The 22,721-nt window shown below is 41.1% G+C and overlaps 1 protein-coding gene across 4 annotated transcripts in view; it reads left to right on the forward strand.

Moving 5' to 3' along the window:
* Nucleotides 1–22,721, forward strand: part of LOC137245687 (steroidogenic acute regulatory protein-like) — a 100,841-nt gene that overhangs the window by 25,784 nt on the left and 52,336 nt on the right. Inside the window, exons 1-2 of one of the 4 annotated variants that reach the window (XM_067776743.1) lie at nucleotides 4,203–4,378; nucleotides 9,118–9,292. The exons of 1 other annotated variant lie outside the window; for it this stretch is intronic. In XM_067776743.1, coding sequence (XP_067632844.1) covers nucleotides 9,169–9,292 — 124 coding nt within the window. In that variant the 5' untranslated portion in view covers nucleotides 4,203–4,378; nucleotides 9,118–9,168. Of the gene's footprint in view, nucleotides 1–4,202; nucleotides 4,379–9,117; nucleotides 9,293–22,721 lie in introns of those variants that run through there. 2 more of the 4 variants (XM_067776744.1, XM_067776745.1) reach the window with 2 other exon arrangements.

Below are 22,721 nucleotides of genomic sequence, written 5' to 3' on the forward strand. Positions count from 1 at the left end.
AGTACGGTAAACTCGTATACCTTATTGAACTATGTGTCAAATCCTCATCAGTTCCAATCGCACGTAGGTTCCAGTGATGCAGAATTACATGCTGAGGTACTAGACAACGCCACATCTTTTAAGGCCATAAGTAATGATAAATTTAATAAACCACTATACCTTTGCTCTGGATCACCATTACATATACCATGTGATAATCTTGAAGTGATGCGATCATATAAACGTTTCGACAGAAAATCTATAAATTTCTTATCATATTCCATTTCTTTGAGTGCAAAATAACATGCAGCACCAAATCCAATAACAATAATCCGAAGGCGGAAAATCAAAATTTTAGCTCGTTCAAAAGATATTCCCCAAAAAACCGAAAAATGACCCCGGAGTGCTTCGAGACCGGGGTGGGATCCATAGTACTTTTGCGCTGGCGGCCTTAGACCGCGCTTATAAAAAATTAATCTGGGTGGGTCCAACACCGGTTTGGAGACCAAAACTATATCTGTGCAAAACACTTATGTCCACAATTTTTTTTTGTGGTTACAAATATCATCAACATTACAACGCGCACATGAAAATTTTCAACTTCTTTTGCAAATATCTCTTGTCCAACACAAAATATTTTACCACCGCCTTCTTATTATTGTTGTCGAGGTCAATGCGCGTCTTTAGACACCTCTCTCGATATTTATGGACGCATATTATCAGTGTCATGCTGTCGTATAGAATTACCAAGAGTTGATGCGCTGGAAGCGTTGAAGAAGTGATTAAGCTGCTATATGTAAATAAATAATAACAATAAATTAAATATATATCATTTCCTCCAGCTTCATCCGCAAACCAACTTTTTTCTTTTTTTGTTTTGGCTTTGTTGACGAAAATTACATGTGACATTTTTCTTCTTCCAACACTTTTGACAGAAGAAATTGAAAGAGCGATTGACAGTTTATGTACAATCGGCAACAACAAAATACACGGGAGGGTTGCATTTTCGCTAATGCTTCTACCTGTTAATTGTACCATGGTTGAAACCCAACCCTTAAATGAGATTCATACACAACTGTCAATCGCTCTTTGCTGAATACACTTTGGAAAAATTACAAAATTTACAAACGGCGATGGTTACGAGGACATGCATGAAATCTCCAACATTCATACTTTATACTGGTGTTGGGGCAGAATGTGAATGCCCCGCTGCACGCTTAGTAAATTGTCTCTTAAATATTTCCCTTTTGTTGCCATTCCTTTTATACAGAACTTTGGTACTAATGTATACTATATTTTGGTAATCTAATTTGTGTGGGCGGCCACCGTGGTGTGATGGTAGCGGGCTCCGCCTACCACATCGTATGCCCTGGGTTCACACCCCGGGCAAAGCAACATAAAAATTTTAGAAATAAGGTTTTTCAATTAGAAGAAAATTTTTCTAAGTGGGGTCGCCCCTCGGCAGTGTTTGGCAAGCGCTCCGGGTGTATTTCTGCCATGAAAAGCTCTCAGTGAAAACTCATCTGCCTTGCAGATGCCGTTCGGAGTCGGCATAAAACATGTAGGTCCCGTCCGGCCAATTTGTGGGGAAACTCCACACTGGAAAAGTATTCATATTGAAAATTTCCTAAAAATTTAATAATAAAAAAAGCAAATTACAAATATTACAACATCCCTGTTCCGAAAATTGTCTTCGTTCTAAATGAGTGTTGCCAATGTGCCATATAAAAGGCTTGCATTAAAAAGTAATAGCCTACATTTGCACGTCCTCAATTGGTGATTAAACAATTGAAGAAAAGGCAATACATTATAAAAGCTCTTAAATTCCTCCATATATTCTTCCTAGCGGTATATGGTCAAATACTGTATCTATACTGGTTTGTGAGTTAATTGAAATAGCAATATCATATTTTCTAAGAAAAATATTCTTCTAAACACAATAGTTTGTAATTAAAGCCATTTAAAGTAGGCTCTATAGGTAGTTGTAGCTTTTTTGATAGCAAGGAAATTAACTTTGAGTACAAATCTGCTCAAGTAAGATATTATTCACCCAAAACAATTTCAATCTTTTACCAATGCCGTGCAAATAGGCAGAGGGCTATTCTCAACCACTCGGGTCCTATATTTATATTCCGTCAAACACTTAAAATATCAGCTGTAAAAAAACTGTAGTCCGATGGATCCAGTCAATAAAAGTTTCTCCCAATGGAACATTTTTTTGTGGCACAGATGAAGGAAAACGGGGAAAGTTAATTTAGGTGAATAGAAAAAGCCTGAATCACCGTAGGACGATGCCATGGAAATAAACATATGTTTATCGAAATTCTCGGAACTATGAAGCTCCAACGAAATCGCCGATGAACCTATGCACTTTGATGTATTAAAATGACTTAAACTAAAGTATCTGGTTTTGTTACATTATCGACAAAAAAATATCCACAATTTACTCTATTTCGTCAATGCACAATGTGTTCATTTACAAAATCCATTTTACAACAATAGCAAAATAAGTAGTAACATTTTGACATATAGCAAGAAAGCAATATATTGTTTTTTCGAAGTTTCAGCCAAATTCGACTATATCTTCATGCCTTTTGAATACTTTATATAATCAAGAGCCCTATGGTTTTATGTAAATGAGTTATCCGCGAGATTTACCTAAAAAGGAAACCAATCAACTCACAAGAGCCTAACATTTTTTGATCTCACACGATTAATTAAAAAAATCAACCCAATTACGAAGTATACAAATTCTGCTATGAAGTACTATTTCTTGTATGTCTTATGTTCGGACACCATGAAAATGATTTAAGACTCGTGGTTTATAGTTAACTACTTGTTTATTTGTTTTTGAAATGGTACCGTCGCAATATACCAGCAAATGCTTCTTTCTTTTCAGTTGCTCTTAAACAAACATAATAATTCATATTCAATGATTATAAGCCGGCGTTAAGCTCATGAATTCTTAAATATTATTATATTTGCTATTGACCAATTTTACGCATTTTTTGCACCCAACTCCTAAATTGATTTAACATATCTGATGGCAATGAAAGTATACAAAAAATAACCTTGGGGAAAAAGTATTTAGTACTGAATGGAAACAAAGTGTGCATTCATTTCAAGTTTACATTCATTAAAGATTGGGAATGGTTCCTACATTCCTACACTATATTGAATTATATTTTACTATTCAATAACACACACACTTTAGATTTGAGTTAAGGTATTTTCAGCCATTCAGGAATGGAAATTTATAATATGCAACCAAAAAGTCACAAATTTTTAAAAGAATGCTGAGAGAATGCACACTTAATTGATTCAATCTTTTTACAGCTCTGATTTATTATCACTGCTAATATACTACTACTAAGGGTACTTTTCTACTACAATTTTCGATGAAGGCGATTGAATTATTTCCGTTTTAAGAAACCCGTCCAGCTTTTTAAATTTGGGAGTGTCATCATTGGATAACAAACCTCTATTAATTGAATAGTAAATAATACCCTAAGTGCTCATATTTCTGAGGCTTAAACTTTTCACATATTTTGGGCTCATTTTTGATTCTTAAATTATGAGGGAGCCAAAAATGTTTGAGGGGTTGATTTTAGATTGAGCACATACCAATTTGCCAACTGCACCCCAAACCACAATTTTTTTTTTGTATTTCATCCACTTTACACTACTAGTTATTAAATTTTCAACTATTTACAATATTTTTACTTTTAACTATGCAAACTTTTCTTCGCATTTTGACATTTTTCTTATACTTGTCGCTGCACTGAACTGACACGCATCTTAATTCAATTTCGCCGCAAATTTTACAAAAAAGTGGGAAAGGGTAATACAGATACCTAGTAAAACTAGCTTTCGGCGATTGAAAATGTCATATTTTTGATTTCACCGAGTAGCAAACCGACGTCTCTTATATACATATTTATCCTCTTTGCTTATACAACAATATGTCTGTTAATCGAAATCAATGAAAATTTAGTCTGACTTGGTATTCTTATGCATGGCGAATTGGTTGAATTCGCTTTGCCATCACTGTATAGATTCGCCTTGGAACAAGCAACCAGCTGATGGGATAATACTACCTGGTACTGAATTCGCATTTCATTGTACAATTTTGTGGTTTTGGTGCTTATTAATATGTGAAAGCTGGCAGCACTTCCATCTCCTTTTGTCTATATTTCACTGAACACGCTATACCTGACATTTACTGGAAAATAAGGCAAAAAAAAAATCGAATGAAATTTTGCTTTGTCGAAATTGTTTTGGGAATGTAGATGAAAAATAAATTTTTTAGGATTTATTTGTAAAATTCGGTTCGTACCAACTCCGAAATAGCAGAAATACGCTTATATAGTGGTAAATTGGCGTTTGATGGTGATTTAAAGTAAGTATAACATAATATGCTACAATATTATGTTTGTCCAATTGGCCAAATACGAGTTTATAGACCAACCCGGTTATTATCTATATGATACTATTTGTATACCCAAATAGCACTCATTTATGTGTACAAATCCATTTGCTTTGATTACAATAAAATTCCAACTCAAGCTACCTACACTGTTCCATTTGTCGGAGTACCATTCCCCATTCTTGAGAATCGACCAACTAAATAAAACCGACAATGAGTTAGTGACATATAATATTTTATATTGTTGTTGTTGTTGTTGTAGCGATAAGGATACTCCCCGAAGGCCTCGAGGAGTGTTATGGGGAGGCGGAAAATAAAAATTGTGTCTGTCCGGAGATATTTGCAGTTGAAGTTGGCAATTTTCATGTAGTTGTTGTAATGTACTTAAAAAAATTTTGGTACAAAGGGATCCCACCCCATTGGTGGACCGGCCAAGGTAATTTCTTAAAAGCGCGAATGAAGGCCGCCAACCTGGGCATCCCAACAGACATCTGATTCATGAGCCAACACCGCCCAGGGGCTTAAGGAGTCATCTCCGTAAGCATTATGTGGAAATACGGCACCTGAGAACACTGCCGTATGAAGCCAAAAACACAAGCAGGTCCTCAGTGAACTCCACAAACAGGTGTCTGACCTCTATGCCAGGAATTGCCCGTTGAAACCTGTTGTCGAGATTAATATGCGTCTTTTTAACACCTCTCTCCATATTTTTGTACGCGTATTAGCAGCCGACCCCTGTTCTAGACTTTTTTACCCGATTTGGTTAGACCAAATGAAACCTTCTGGGCCATACCGCCCTCCCAGCCCCTAGATCCATAAGGAACTTGAGGTCGCCAGAGCCTCGACTGTTAAAGAAACAGGATTCGCCACGGGTAGGTGAGGTTGACAATTGGGTTGCGCAATCTATATATTACGCTAGCAACTTGAATAAATTTGGTATTTTAGTCTTTTATTGTGATTATTTGCATAAGGTGTTGAACGGTCTCACGGTTCACCTTGATTAAAAAAATATTAGCATTGCAACATATCATCGGATTGTTCTAGTTTTCGTCACTGTAACCTTCGTAGAAACTATTAATGCATTGTTGTTATTGTGGTGAGGGAAGGACGCAATAAAACAAATAGGGTTACAATGAAATTGCAGCGCTTGGTCGGGGAAAGTCCCGAGTTTCTTCGGTTGTTGTTGTTTTTGTTGTATTAACGATAAAGACACTCCCCGAAGGCTTTGGGGAGTAGAGATATACGCCGCCGATAAACGCCGTCGCACAGTGGCATTCTTGCATGATTTAGACGCGAAAAATTAATAACTCACTGAAAAATGAATATATTTAATTCAAACCAAGTGTATTATGTTTGCATTCGGGTTGGACCCCCTCCAAAAATTTTGAATTTACCCCAAACAAAATTTTGTATAGCCTTATCTTATTCTTTTGTTCACAGTTGAACATACCTATATTTCAATTTCTTATCTTCTTCAAACCATGAAGCAAACTTTCCAAGAAAATTAACTTTGGTGTAATTCACTTGAATCCATCTCATACAAAGTTTGATAAAAAAATTCGAACTTTACTGCATCATACAAGTCCTCGTCTCTATTTACTCCCTCCCTAAAACAGTACACACGTGGTCTTAAACGGCTTTATCATTTTGCTTTTGGCCACGTTCTGCAACCCACACCTCATACAACTCCCTCTTCTGTTAATTGTACTACTTAGCGCGTCATCAACAACTCACAGTTTGACAGCAGATTATGCAATGAAGAACAATAATTATAAGAAATGATAAATACCGTTATATACTGTGGACATTTTAAAAACAAACTGCATTCAAATGACTTGAAAATTTTAACTTTTTCGCGTCTAAACCAAGCAAAAATGCCACTGTGCGCCGCCGCCGCGGATTTTCGTCGTTTTTTGCCGCCGCCGCTGAATGCCAAAGATATCGGCACGGCGGCAGCGGCGTTCGGCGCATTACTAAATTTTCTACTCTTTTAAGATTGTCTAGGCCATTTATTGGTCCGATATGGTCGAAAGGGGTATCAAAGGATGCGAATCACTGCCAATTATAAAAATCTAATTGCGAAATTTAACAATTTCTAACCGTTCAAAAGATATTTTAGAAAACAGGAGTTTTCAATGCCAGCTTACAACGATTTTGCATCACCAAATTCACTAAGTTATTGAAACAAAACACTAAAAGAAAAGTTATATAATAAATTTAAATGCTCACTTCGCATAATTTTTTTCAAAAAATTGATAAGGGACAATGAATTTAATTAAAATGACCCAAGTCGAACATGTTTTCAAATTGTCCTTAAGTTGTTAAAAAAGCAAGTTATCCGGAAAAGGTGCTGATTTGGTCAAAAATTCTATATCCCGATTGGCTGAAAGAATAAGCGAAATCTGTGATGCGAAATCCTTTGGTAGGTTCCAGGGGTTTTAATACTCCTTTGAAATGATAATCACCTCATACATAAGTTGAAGATATATGTACGTATGGGAAGGGTTTAAAAAATTACTTGGCCTTATATTCAAACCTTTGTTGTTTATTTGCGAAACCATAAAATAGCGTATGAAAGGTTTATTTTGATTTTCACACTTCACCAATCAACACTCGTAAGTCTCCCAACTAGTCCCTTGAGGTGAATCACATTGGATATAACCGTATTTAAATATCACCTACCTATCCTGATACAAATGTGAAAACGGAGGCACATATTTTAACCAGGTTACGCTTTGTCCTTTGCTAGAACGCTCAAAGTGGTGAAGCAAAAGCTTTCCCAAGACAGGCGAACAAATGACCGGATGTTCTTTTACCCCAACGTAGGGGATAGTCCAACTAGTCTGAAAACTGAAGGCGGTCATCCATAATGAGCTCTTATATCATAAGGCCGGAAACGAAGACTATTGAAGTCAATGTTTCGAACACAAATTGTAGCTCCTAGACACACCGAAAAAATTGGAGGCCCGCTTTGGCGCAATCAACAATAAGCCAACATTGATGCTAATCGTTAAAACTTTGCGTGACCAGCATGGAGCCACAAATGATTTAAAGAAATCGTGCCGACGACGGGTATTAGACTTAGCCCAGAACATCTTCTGCGGTGCAAATACGCTACAAAAGTGTGACCATTTTAAGAATTTTTCTCCCTCCCTCCGCAAAAGAGCTACTCATCAAATTTTTTGAACGATCCGCGAGATTTTGAGGCAAAAACCCCGTATCTTTCCGAAATGGCCGAAACCTTTATTTCCTTAAATACATATAAACAAAACCTTTCCAAATATAATTTTTTTTTAATTTTCGTATTATGAGCCTCCCAGATACTCATCCGCAACTTTATGATATTGTTCCAGATCGTCAAACATTCCATTGACGTCAGCAGTTTGTTTCAATATTCATTAGTTTTGGACAATGTGATCCTCTGAAGCCTAGCCATTCAGTTTAGAGGTTTACGCCGATCAGTTTGTCGGCGAGCCGGCCCCGCCGCCGCTGCCGGTATATAATAGAGCCTACGCCGCCGCCTCCCGTAAACTGATCGGCGTAAACCTCTATTGGGGAGTGCTATCGATGTTGATGGTCCTTTGCCGGATATAGATCCGGTACATTCCGGTAAGAAAGCACCATTAAGGCACTAGCCCAATCATCTCGGGAACGAAGTTTCTTCGGTACATAGCGGTTGCGGTTCTTGTTGTGTTAAAAGTGCTTCGCCCCATTCAATGGGCCTTACCCCTCACATAATTTCATCAAAGTCCTCTAACGGGAGTCCAAGGAAACTGGATGTTTCAACAGGGGTGGACCATAGGGAGATTGGTGTTAGAGGCGTAGGTTCCGCATTACAATTGAAAAGATGGTTGGTGTCATGTGGGGAAACATCGCATGCAGAACATACATTACGTATGTCGGGGATGATTCTGGACAAGTAAGAGTTTAACCTGTTACAGAACGAAGTTGGGCCACGGTGACTCGTGTCTCTCTTGGTAGTGTGCTTTCTTCTTTTGCAAGGGTAGGATATTGCATATTAATTACGGGGCTCTCTGGGAGCGTTCTGGCAAGGCGTTTACCGATTCTGCGTGGATTTGGCTTCTCTGGATCAAAGGGCTGTGTTGGCAGGTACCATATCTCCTCAAAGTGCTTATGGAGATGTTCCCTTAATCCCCGTGGAGGCGGTGCTAGACCAAGCAGTTGTTTGCTAGAATGTCCTGGTTTGTGACAATTTAGTAAAAACTGCCTGTACAGCATTTCGTTGCGCTCTTTAATATTGAGTTCTTTAGCATCACTATGTAGATGGTGTTTGGGGTTCATAAGGAGACATCCGGTGACAGCTCTGATTGCAGCGTTTTGACAGGCCTGTAGCCTTTTCCAGTATGTATTTTTCAGACCATGCGACCAAACTGGTGAAGCGTAGCTCGTGAGCGACGTGCTTTGTACGTGGTTAGCAACGTTTCTTTATCTTTTCCCAGGCGCTGCCGGCAAGCGACTTGCATTATTGCTCGTTTTGTTGCCGACTTCAACGCCACATTTATAGAAGCCCAAATTTTTGTGGGAAACAAGTTGAAATTCTATAATTTTAAAAAATAAAAAAGTTTGCTAGGCGGTTGAATATTTTTATAGCATTTTGTTTGTACAATTTTTATTGTACAGTATCATTAAAAAAGAGCACAGCAAGTTTGCACCCTCAACCAGCGATATACATAACCATTTATTCTTTACAGCTAATAATTCAAAAATGCATCAAATGTACCATTCGTAAATGTATATAAGAAATGTCCGTGAGTGATGCTGATGAAATACGATCAGCTGCTGAATTGCTGATAACAAGCTCCGGCACAAACATGGCATATCGCAGTCATATAGCTGGAGCTATGCCGCCCCTGAACTATGATATTTGTAAGTATTAAGATTCTTAAATAAACTAAGTTTGTATTTTTAAAGTGTTATTATTTAGCCTTAAACCTATGACACTAATGCCGCGTTATTTAATAATAATAATAATTATTTCAATTATTAAAAAGATTTTATAAGATGCAATAACTGTAAACAGTTATAAGAAAAGTCTAAACTAATTATGTTAGTAGCTTAAAGAACATCGGCTAAGATTAAATAATGAAAATAAAGGAAATGACCAATATTTCAACATCCCTGCTTCGAAAATTGTCATGTTGTTGTTGTTGTGGCAGCAGTGCTTCGCCCCTTCCAATAGGTGCGACCAATCCCAAATTGTCATCAATATCCTCTAACGGGAGTCCAAGGAAACTTGCTGTTTCAACAGGGGTGGACCATAGTGAGAGGGGTGTTAGAGGCGTTGGTTCCGCATTATAATTGAATAGATGGCTGGTGTCATGTGGGGACACATTGCAAGCAGGATATACATTTTGTATGTAGGGGTTGATTCTGGATAAGTAAGAGTTGAACCTGTTACAGTACCCAGATCGAAGTTGAGCTAGAGTGAAGCGTGTTTCCCTAGGGAGGGTGTGTTCCTCTTCCGCTAGTTCTGGGTATTATTCTTTAAGTATTGGCTTCGCCGGGCAATTCTGGCATAGAGGTCCGACGCCTGTTTATGGATATCACCGAGGACCTGCTTGTGTTTTTGTGCTTCATACGGCTGTGTTCTCAGGTGCCGTTTTTACAGAGATGACCCCTTAAGCCCCTGTTGTTGTTGTCGTAGCGATAAGGACACTCCCCGAAGCCTTGGGGAGTGTTATCGATGTTGATGGTCCTCTGACGGATGCAGATCCGGTACGTTCCGGTATCAAGCCCGACCATCTCGGGAACCATTTGTTATGACCACATGCGACCACCCCAGCGGGTTAGGGGATCAGAATATACCCGCGGTAGGTATGCCTGTCGTAAGAGGCGACTAAAATACCAGATTCAAAGGACTGTGTAGCGGAACCCTTCAGGTTGCCAGCGCAATATACAGCTTCTCCAAACCCAATTGTCAACTTCACCTATCCGCGGCGAATCTTGTTTCACTAACAGACGAGTGAACAGACGAGGCTCTGGCGACCCCAACCTCCTCATGGAACTTGGGGGTAGGGAGGGAGGGAATGGCCTGAAGGTTTAATGTGGCCACATAAAACGTTACCGAGATGGTCGGGCTAGCACCTTAATGGTGCTATGGTACCAGAGCGTACCGGATTCGTATCCGGCAAAGGACCATCACATCGATAACACTCCCCAAAGCCTTCGGGGAGCAACGTTATCGCTACAACAACAACAACAACAACAACCGCATGCGACCAGCCCCTAGATCCATGAGGAGTACGGGGTCGCTAGAGCTTCGGCTGTTTATGAAACAGGATTCGCCACGGATAGATTAGGTTGACAATTGGGTTGGAGAAGCTATATATTGCGCTGGCAACCCCTTGAAAGAGTTACGCTATACAACCCCTTGAATCTATTTGGTATTTTAGTGGCCTCTTACGACAGGCATACCTACCGCGGGTATATTCTAACCCCATAACCCGCTGGGGAAACCTTACGCCCGTGGGAGGTGTAGCCTCATCAATCAGGTGTCTGTTGGGATGCCCAGGATTCTGGGTATTCAACAGAAACTGTTTGTTCAGCATTTCATTTCTCTTTTTAATGGGCAGTACTCTCGCCTCATTGTGTATGTGGTATTCTGGGGACATAAGAAGACAGCCCGTAGCGGTTCTGAGGACAGTATTTTGGCAGGCCTGTATTTTCTTCCAATGTGTAACCTTTAGGCTTGGCGACCATATAGGGGACACGTAGCATGCAATCGGCCGGCGAATTGCTTTGTAAGGGGTAATGAGCGTTTCTTCGTCTATACCCCAATGGCTTGATTTTAAGAACAATTGCGGTTGCATGCTTTCTGAGCTGTAGATCCTGATCAAACATGACACCCCAGATTTTTGAAAATTGTCACCGTCACCATCGGCAGTTGGTGATTTCAAAATTATCGACGAAGAAAAAAATGATTAAAGCTCTTATTTCAAAATTATCTATGCTTATTTGTGGATTTGCGGATTGTGATATACTTAATTTCTTTATATTGTTAGACTATTTCTTTGAATACCAACCTGCTCAAACAAGAGAGAAGTCAACCTATCAAAGAAGTTTCAAGCTTTGATGAGTGCCGTGCAAATCTCGGCTCCTGCATTTACATCCCGCCGAAGACTGTTGCAACATTAGCTGGAACACAAAAATTGTAATCCACTGTTGTTGTTGTTCTTGTAGCAGTGCTTCGCCCCACCTAACAGCCGCGACCGATCACAAATTGTCATCAATATCCTCTAACGGGAGTCCAAGGAAACTTGCTGGTGCAACAGGGGTGGACCATAATGAAAGGGGTTAGAGGCGTTGGTTCCACATTACAATTAAAGAGATGGTTGGTGTCATGTGGGGACACATTGCAAGCGGGGCATACATTTTGTATGTCGGGGTTGATTCTGGATAGGTAAAAGTTCAACTTGTTACAGTATCCAGAACGAAGTTGAGCAAGAGTGACACGCGTTTCCCTGGGGAGTATGCGTTCCTCTTCCACAAGTTTTGGGTACTTTTCTTTGAGTACTGGATTCACCGGGCAATTCCTGACATAAAGGTCTGATGCCTGTTTGTGTAGTTCACCAAGGACCTGCTTGTGTTTTTTTGCTTCATACGGCTGGGTTCTCAGGTGCCGTATTTCCTCAAAATGCTTACGGAGATGACTCCTTAAGCCCCTAGGCGGTGTTGGCTCATCAATCAGATGTCTGTTTGGATGCCCAGGTTTCTGGGTATTCAACAGGAACTGTTTGGTTAGCATCTCGCCTCATTATGTAGATGGTGTTCTGGGGACATAAGAAGGCAGCCCGTGGCGATTCTGAGAGCAGTATTTTGGCAGGCCTGTAGCTTCTTCCAGTGGGTAGTTTTTAGGCTTGGCGACATATGGGTGACGCGTAGCACGTAAACGGCTGGCCAATTGCTTTTTATGTAGTAATGAGCGTTTCTTTATCTTTTCCCCAGGTACTGCGAGCAAGGGATTTGAGGATTTTATTACGGCTCTGGATTTTCGGAACAATTGCGGCTGCGTGCTCACCAAAATGTAGATCCTGATCAAACGTCACACCCACGATTTTAGGGTGTAGGACAGTCGGTAGCGTAGTGCCATCGACGTGGATGTTCAAAATGGTCGACATTTGGGACGTCCATGTTGTAAATAAGGTCGCGGAAGATTTAGTCGGTGATAATGCCAGGTTTCGCTGGGCGAAAAAACTGGAGTGATCAGGGAGGTAGCCGTTTATTCTGTTGCAGAGCTCATCGATCTGTGGGCCTGGGCCTGTCCCATTATTGTGCAGTCATCGGCGTATGAAACGATAGTGACTCCTTCTGGTGGTGAAGGTAGCTTAGATATGTAGAAATTAAACAAAAGTGGGGATAGGACACCACCCTGTGGCACCCCTTGTTTAATTCTTCTGGGTTTTGATGTTTCGTTTCTAAATTGCACCGATGCCTACCGAGATAATTTGCGGTCCACCTTTTAAGACATGGGAGAAGGGTAGACCCTTCCAGGTCTTGCAGTAACGTGCCATGGTTGACCGTATCAAAAGCTTTTGATAGGTCTAGCGCTAGGAGTACTGTTCTATGGTGGAGGTTTTGATTTAAACCACAATTTATCTGGGTGCTGATGGCATTTAGCGCGGTGGTGGTGCTATGGAGTTTTCTGAAGCCATGCTGGTGAGAAGCTAGCTGCAAATTTGTTTGGAAGTAGGGGAGCAAATTGGCTTCAAGCGTCTTTGCTACTGGCGTTAGGAGAGATATCGGACGATACGACTCTCCTATGTTAGCTGGTTTCCCAGGCTTTAGTAGCGGGACCACCTTGGGCATTTTCCATTTTTCGGGTATGACAAAGGTGGAAAGAGACAGGTTGAAGACATGTGCTAAGTATTTGAAAGCCTCTTTCCCTAGGCTTTTAAGCATCGGCATGGCTATGCCGTCTGGGCCCACTGCTTTGGATGGTTTAGCGTGACCAATGGCATCTTCAACCTCTCTGGCGGTGATGGTAATTGGTGACGCGCTGAATTTATGTTTATGTGCGTGTCTGTTGGCCCTCCGTATATCTTTGTCGACCGTAGAATGCACTACATATTGACGGCAGAAAGCGCTCGCGCGTTTTTTCGAATCCTACAGCACTTTATCGCCGAAGGCGATGGAAACTTTGTCATTGTACTTAGACGGATTCGATAGGGACTTTACGGTGGACCAAAGTTTACCCACACCGGCAGAGAGGTTACAACCTCTTAGGTGCTCGTCCCATTTCGCCCGCTTGTGTTCATCCACAAGCAATCTGATGCGTTGGTTTATGTCCCTTATTTGGGGGTCGCCTGGGTCGAGCTGCCTTATAAGGTCACGTTCTCTCGCTAAATTTGCGGCCTCCGCCGGGAAGTGGGGCAGAATTTCGGGAATTCTCCCGGCGGGAATGCAACGTGCCGAGGCGGATTCAATGACCTTGCGGAAAGCACGCTCCCCTTGGCGGGCATCAGTCGGGATAGGGAGGGCAGCAAAGATGTTGTCTGTAAAATATTTGTATTCCTCCCATTTTCCTTTTTTAAAGTTTACGAAAGTACGTTTTTCTGTAACGATGAAGTCGGCGGTACGCTCGAATGAAATAAGTATAGGCAGGTGGTCGGATGCCAATGTTACCATCGACTGCCAGTTGACGCAGTTTACGAGTTCTGCGCTCACGATTGAGATATCCGGCGAACTGTCACAGCTTCCTACCATACGTGTGGGGCGTCTCCGTTTATTGTGCAGAACGTCGTTTCTTCTATTTGATCCGCCAACATCTCACCCCTACTGTCCGGCAAATTTGAATGACATAGATTGTGATGGGCATTAAAGGAAGGAGCTGCATTGGGCGGATGTCGCAAACATATATATTCTGTGCTGGAAAACGGTGCAGACGGGGTTAGGGACTAAGAGTATGTTTCCATGACCTACACGATTTCTGCCGGAAAAGAGGGGTGGGGGGGGGGGGGGAGAAGACGGGGCAGGGGCTGATGCTCAGCATTGCTACCGACTCTACTACGAAGATAGTAGTTATGAGTGGTAGCAGCTGTTTGAGTTGATGGCGCCGCGGGGCGCGAGCAGCAGCGGGTACTAGTTGTGGCTTGCTGAGCAGCTGGGCTGCTGGAAGGTAGTGGGGGGGGGGGGGGGGGCGCTAAGGCGTAGACTACGGGACGCCCTTGGACGTTAACAGCAAGGAGCCACAAATGATTTATAAAAGTTACGTGGACGTCGGGTTTTGGGATCAAGCCCAGAACAACCTGTCCGATGCAACCATCCCTTACACGAGACACACTGAACAGAGTATGACCGTCCTAAAAAGATTATTTTCCGGCAGATGCAGCAAAACCATTTCTCAGGACCGGGGTCAGGAGACGGACCAGGATTGGATTTGATACCTTCCCGGAGCAAGAGAATATGGAGCAGTCCCGCTGCAAGGAGCTGCTGGGAGGATGATGACGCAACAAATTGAATGGGGTTACACTGAAATGACAGGCCTTGGTCGGGAAAAATCCCGAGTCCCTCCGGTACATAGAACCGACTGCCTTGGGAAGCGATTGTAATCCACTGGAACCACTCAATCTCTTTATGACGACATTAAGGACTACTGAAGAGTCTACAAATGGAACACAGTTTTTGTGGCACCGATGAACTAAAACTGAGAATTTAACCTAGAGAAATAAGAAGAGCTTGGGTAATTGGAAGGCGAATTCAGATTCGCCTTGGGTAATTCTATACTACAGAGGGTTCAATCGGGAATCAAGAGATATTTGCAAAAGAGAATACAATTTTTTCTGTCATAATATAGGTTTTTCGTAAATATTTTTTGAAGGGCGAAAAATTTTTTATATCCGTTTTCGGATTTACTATTAATTTCATTTTCATTTCATTTATTTATTAACAGTTCGCGTTTCTTAGCATCTTCAGATGGTCGGCTGATTCCAATGTCATACAGATCGGCCATTTCACCCGAGAGTAGATTACTGGGATTTTCCTGGATAAAACATGGATCGCGTCGTCGGACACCGTCCGATAAGCACATGCTATTCGTATATCAGTAATGCGGTAGGCTGCTAGTATATCTTTTTGGTGCCACACAGGTGCTGCATATAATATTACAGAGCTGGTTACGTTGGATAGTAGCTGACGGGTAGCTTCGCCTGGCCGCCGATTAGAGATGTACACCGCCGATAAACGCCGCCGCCGCCGATTTTAGTGGTTTTTCGCACACCGCCGCCGAATGCCAAAAATATCGGCTCAGCGGCGGCGTTCGGCGCGGTACTATATTTTCTACTCATTTACGACAGTAGGCCATTTATTGTTGATATCGAAAATTGGTCCGATAAGGTCGAAAGGGGTATCAACGGATGCGTACCACTGCCAGTTATAATAATCTAATTGCGTAATTTAACTGTTGTTGTTGTTGTTGTAGCGACAGGGACACTCCTCGAAGGCCCTGGGGAGTAGAGGTTTACGCCGATCAGTTTATCGGCGGCGGCGGCGTAGGCTCTATTATATACCGGCGGCGGCAGCGTGGCCGGCGCGCAGCCATACGCCGGTGTTCTTACTTTAAAAAGCTTGATTTTTCTATTTAAAATAATATTTAGGAAAGGTTTTGTTTGTATGTATTTAAGGAAATCAACGATCCGGGGTTTTTTCCTCAAGATCTCGCAGACCGTTCAACAATTTTCAGAAGTAGCTCCTTTCGGATGGATTGTCCCTCGTTCACTTACTCAAGAGAGGCTTCGAACCTAATCCCGGTCTTTGGAATTGGTACTGCTGCGTCTGATGAAAAGAAATAGAGATACATAAAATAGTCACACTTTTGTCTGTATATGTCGTTCAAAGCGTAGTTTCACCTAGGGTTAACTCCTAGTAATCGTCACGAACATAATTTCTTTAAATCATTTGTAGCTCCTTGGCGGTCACGCACAAAGGCGACTTACGGCTGCTATTAATGGTCTATTAATACTCATGACCCTCGTGGCACAGGGCGCCTCCAGTTTTTTCGGCTGTTTTTAGGAGCTACAATTCCCGATGTGCGAACAGTAGCAACCCCGACCACCAATCGCTACCACGCCTCCTGACCCTCACACCATATGCCAGCACAGAAGCTACTTCGAACTCATACCTTCGTCGACGTCACTTTCCTAGAAGCTCTAGGCGTAGCTCCGAAGACTTTCCAACGGATGCTTTTGTCGAGCTATGCTTCCGAGCTACACCAGAGAAGCACCTTGAAATGTTAGGGAGTGACTATTCGGCCAAGGATGCCGCCCTCGTCTAAGTGGATGTCATTGCGGAATGGGTGAAAATCGTATAATCGTCGCGTGTATGTGATATTTAAACTTGATTGATAGGCTATAATCAATGTTATTCACTCCAAGGGACTAGTTTTGGATAGGGCCGCTAACCTTAGGAAATGTCAAGCTGGGAGACTTGGGTGTTGAAGGATGAATTGTGAATATCAAAATTAACACATCAGACGCTATTTTAAACTTGCGCAAATAAACAACAGATGTTTGAATGTAAGCCCAAGTGATTTTTCAAACCCTTCTCATACGTCCTTATATATTTCCTCAATTTAAGTATGAGGTAAGAATCATTCCAAAGAGGTGTTTATGCCCCTGGAACCTACTAAAGGATTTTGCATCACTGATTTCGCTTATTCATTCAGCCAATCGCAATATATATTTTTTTTTAAAATCGGCACTTTTTGGGTATTTTGCTTTTCTTAACAACTTGAGGACAATTTGAAAACATGTTCGCCGTTGGTCATTTTATTTAAATTCATTGTTCATTATAAATTAAAAAAAAAAAAAATATGCAAAGTGAGCATATAAATTTATTATAAACATTTTTTTTTGTTTTTTTTTGTAATAACTTGGTAAATTGGGCGATGCAAAGTCCGTGTTAAGCTGACATCGAAAAGCCTGTTTTTTTAAATAACTTTTGAACAATTAGAACGAGTTAAATTTCGCAATTAGTTTCTTATAACTGGCAGTGATGCGCATCCGTTGATACCACTTTCGACCATATCCGACCAATTTTCGACATGAACAATAAATGGCCTAAACAGTTTTAAACGAGTAGAAAATATAGTAACGCGCCGAACGCCGCCGCCGCCGCCGCCGCGCTTATATTTTTGACATTCGGCGGCGGCGTGCGAAAAACGACCAAACTCGGCGGCTAATATCTCTACTGGGGAGTGTTATCGAAGTTGATGGTCCTTCGCCGGATGCAGATCCAGTACGTTCCGGTAACAAGCAGCATTAAGGTACTAGGCCGACCATCTCGGGAACGATTTGGTATGACTACATGAAACCTTCTAGGCCATACCGCCCTCCCACCCCCTACATCCATGAGGAGCCTGGGGTCGCTAGGGCCTCGGCTGTTAAAGAAACAGGATTCGCCACGGGTACACAACCACGCTACACAACCCCTTGAATAAGTTCGGTATTTTAGTCGCCTCTTACGACAGGCATACCTACCCCGGGTATATTCTAAGCCCCTTAACTCGCTGGGGGAGCGAAATTTAGATCTTTCTAACCGTTCAAAAGTTATTTAAAACACAGGCGAATTCCATTCCAGCTTAACACGGATTTCGCATCATCCAATTCACCAAGTTATTAGAACAAAACACTAAACGAAAAGTTAAATAAAAAATTTAAATGGCCCAAGTCGAACATGTATTTAAATCGTCATCAAGTTATTAAAAAAAGCAAGTTACCCGCAAAAGGTGCCTTTTTTTTCAAAAATTATATATCCCGATGGGCTAAAAGGATAAGCGAAATCAGTGATGCTACATCCTTCAGTAGGTACCAGGAGTTCAAACACTCCTTTGAAATGATTCTCAAGTCATATTTATGAAACATATGAGAAGGGTTTGAAAAATCACTTGGCCTTATATTCAAACATCTGTTGTTTATTTGCGAAACTTAAAAATAGCGCCTGAAATTTTAATTTTGATTTTCACTTATCATCTTTCAACACCCAAGTCACCCGGTTTGACATTTCCTAAAGTTGGCGGCCCTATCCCAAATTTAAATATCACTTACACGTTACGGCTCCTGCTACATATGTGAGTACGTAGGAACACTCAAAGTAATGAAGTAAAAGCTTTCCCAAGACAATCGAACAAATGACGGGTATGCTAATACTACTACGTTAGGGAGTGGACAGTCGAACTAGTCTGAAAAGTGAAGCTACGCGGTTATTCATAGTGAACTCTTGCATCAAAAGGCCGGAAAACACCATTTTGGGCTAAGCATATAACGTTAACATCTTTCACCTTAAAATCGGTTCACCCACATTCCAAAATTCGGTTTTGTTTAACGAAGACTATTGAAATCAATGTTTCGAACACCAACGTTTGTAAATTTTGGTCTACATTAAAAAAAACTTTATCCAGGGTCCTTGTAAAATTAAAATTGTATAGATGCACCGAGGATTATACTATTTTCACCCATGAGTTAATACTTGAACAGTCTACGATTCCGAGGGCGGCATCCTTGGCCGAATAGTTACTCCCTAACTTTTAAAGGTGTCTGGTAGTGGTTGGCAGCATAGAGCTGCTAGGAATGTGACGTCGACGAAGGTATGAGTTCGAAGTCGCAGTCCTACAGCTTCTGTGCTGGCATGTGGTGTGAGGTGTGAGGGTAAGTAGGCGTGGTAACGACTGGTCGTCAGGATTGCTACTGTTCACAAATCGGAAATTATAGCTCTATAAGAAACAACTGGAGGCGCCCTTTAGCGCAATCAGCAATAGGCCATCATTGGTGGGTGCTAATCGTTAAATTGTACCAATAGAGTCATGAGTATTAAAATACCATTAATAGCAACCCTAAGTCGCCTTTGTACGTGACCAGCAAGGAGCAGCAAAAGATTTCAAAAATCGTGTCGACAACGAGTATTAGGAATTGGCCCAGAGCATCTCCTTCGGTGAAACTACGCTTTGCACGAGACATACAGACAAAAGTGTAATCATTTTAAGCAGCAGCAAGGGTCCCTTAGACCGAGGTTAGGTTCGAAGCCTCCTTGGAGTAAGTGAACGAGGAACAGTCCCTCCGCAAGGAGCTACTCCTTAAAATTTTTTGAACCATCCGCGAGACTTTGAGGCAAAAACCCCGGATCTTTCCGAATTGGCCAAAACGTTGATTTCCTTAAATACATGTAGGCAAAACCTTTCTTAGATATAATTTTTTTTAATAGAAAAATCAAGCTTTGTAAAGTAAGAAAGCCGGCGTATGCCAGCGCGCCGGTCACGCCGCCGCCGCCGGTATTTAGTAGTGCCTACGCCGCCGCCGCCGATAAAATGATCGGCGTAAACCTCTACCGCCGATGTTCGGCATTATTCGCGTTAGGGCTCCACTAACTCCTTAAAAGTTAGTTTTAAGCCAATGATTACTCCTTGATATTTCAAGGAAGGCTTTGAATTTATTTGATAATCTCCTATGGTTAGGACCAACTCATCCACAGTCCGCTTTGAGCTCACCAGAACCATTTCTGTCTTATTGCTAGCCATCTCCAGCCCCATGTTCGTCAGCCATTCCTTTATTCGTCCCACGGCGTCCCTACATAATGCTTAGAGCAGATCAAGTTTCTTGGCCACTGCTACTACGAAAATATCACCTGCATAGCCGACAATTTCCGTGCCTCCGGGAAGGTCGATTTGTAGCACACCGTCATACATCGCATTCCAAAGAGTTGGACCTAGAACAGATCCCTGAAGGACACCGCCCGTGATGTTGTGCTTTCTTGGTTCCTCATCCGTATCAAAAAGGGGTACTCTGTCGCTTAGAAGCTACCAATTATTCGGAGCAGGTAAGCAGGTGTGCCAAAGTTTCGTAGCGCTTTCATTATCTGCATCCAGTTCGCGGTGTTAAAAGCATTTCTCATATCCAAAGTTATCAGTGCACAGACCTTCCTTTTACTTTGGTCTCCGGTTATGGCTCCGCGGGCTATATTGACAACTGTTTGTATTGCATCTATCGTGGATCTCGATTTCCGAAATCCAAACTGACTATTTGACAAACCACCTGGGCTCTCCAGAGTCTGCTGAAGACGCTCACTAATAATACGTTCGAGAATCTTTCCTATTGAATCCAACATACAAAACGGCCTGTATGAAGATGGCTGGTCGGGCATCTTACCAGGTTTCAGCAAAAGAACCCGTCTTTGATGTTTCCATGAGCGGGGAAGACGCCTTCTTGGAAACAGGAGTTGAAGAGATACGTAAATACCGATGTTCTAGATTTTATCGCTGATTTAAGAGCTATATTTGGCACTCCATCAGGTCCTGGAGACTTACTGTCCCCAACTCTTTGTGCTGCATCTAGGAAAAATTCCAAAATTTCCCCTTTCTAACGTGTTTATTTATAAAATCTATTTCGCAGCAATAGCAAAAAAGTGAGACATAACGTCACATTTTAACTTATAGCAAGAAAGGGATGTATTGACTTTGCGAAGCTCTAGCCAAATTTTACTATATTAACATGTTTTTCGCATACACAGTCCAGAGCCATGTGCTTTTATCTAAGTAACTTATCCGCATCTTATAATTATAAAGGAAAGCAAATCCCAGCGGGTTAGGGGGCACAGAATATACCCGCGGTAGGTATACCTATCGTAAGAGCGACAAAAATACCAAATGGATTCAAGGGGTTGTGTAGCGCAACCCTTTCAGGTTGCCAGCGCAATATATAGCTTTTCCAACCCAATAGTCAACCTCACCTACCCGTGGCGAATCCTGTTTCAGCCGAGGGTCTGGCGACCACGAACTCCTGATGGATCTAGGAGGTGGGAGGGCGGTATGGGCTAGAAGTTGCATGTGGTCATGCCAAATCGTTCCTGAGATGGTTGGGCTAGTCCCTTAATGGTGCTTGTTACCGGAACGCACCGGATCTGCATCCGCCAGAGAATCATCAACATCGATAACACTCCCGAAGGCCTTGGGGGAGTGTTCTTATCGCTACAACAACACCAACAACATAAAGGAAAGCAACAAAGGCACAAGAGCTTAAAATTTGTTGATGTTGCGCAATCAGTGAAACCAACTCAATTACGAAGTATAAAAAATCGTCTACTATGTCCTCTTCGTTGTATGTTCTATGTTTGGAAACCATGAAGACAAGTTTTGACTTTTGGCTTTACTATAAACTACTTGAATAATTCGAACCGATTAGTCTTTCTATTGAGCCGTTTAACGCGCATTTTGCACCCGACTCCTAAAGTGCATTAACATATCTGTAAGCAATGAAAGTAAACAAAATATTAACCTTACAGAAAAATTATTTAGTACTGAATGGTAAAAAAGTGTGCATTCATTTCAAGTTTACATTCATTAATGATTCGACAACACACACACTTTGGCTTTGAGTTAAAGTGTTTAAAGCCATTCAGAAATGGAGATTTATAATATCCCTAGTGAGATAACGTACGCCTGTGAGACGTACGTCGTTTTAGTTTTGCTCTCAGTCTCCCACAATCGTAAAGAGAGAACATTCTCATTCTCAGTTTTCTCAGCTACCATTACCAGCTTGTCAGTGGGGGTGTTTTTCAGTAGTAACTTTTTTGTTTGCTGAAATATATACGATTGCTTTTTAAAAATACGTCTAAGAGACGTATCGTTATCTTTTACGTGACTACAAATTTTATATGTAATTTTTGCCTAAAATAGTAATTTTAGCTAATATTTTTGTAAGTATAGTTTAAAACAGTTAATTCATTCAATTGAAGTACAAAAAATGTATTTAATTTTAATTTTTTTTCTATAAACTGAGGTCCTTTGAAAAAGACCGATTTTTGTAAGGACATGTCAGAGACAAGTCAAACTTAATTTTTAATATATTAAAAAAACAATGTTTTTCTTTAAAAAACATTCAAAACAAGTGAATATATATCAAATAAATGATTAAAAAAAACAAAAAAATGTAAGTTTTTTCATATCTTTAGCGCCCTTAAACTTGAACACGTCTCTCAGACACACGTTATCTTTCTAGGGATATGCAACCAAAAAATCACAATTTTTGAAACAATGCCGAGGAAATGCACACTCAATTGATTCAATCCTTTTACAGCTCTGGTTTCTCTTGAATCAAAAATAATAATTTAAAATTCAAATATTATAAACCGGTATTAAGCTGATGAATTCTTAAAATATGAAGTGAAAAGTATACTACAACAGGTATTCATGTCGCCGACGCACAGTGGAGCCTTTTGAGTTTATTCTTTGCAAAATTCTTAACTTTTGAACCAATGAAGAAATTTTAAAAATTTAAAATGCAAATGGAAGCTAATTACTTGGAGTTTTATT

This window comes from Eurosta solidaginis, chromosome 3, assembly GCF_040869045.1.
Source record: "Eurosta solidaginis isolate ZX-2024a chromosome 3, ASM4086904v1, whole genome shotgun sequence".
NCBI lineage: Eukaryota > Metazoa > Arthropoda > Insecta > Diptera > Tephritidae > Eurosta > Eurosta solidaginis.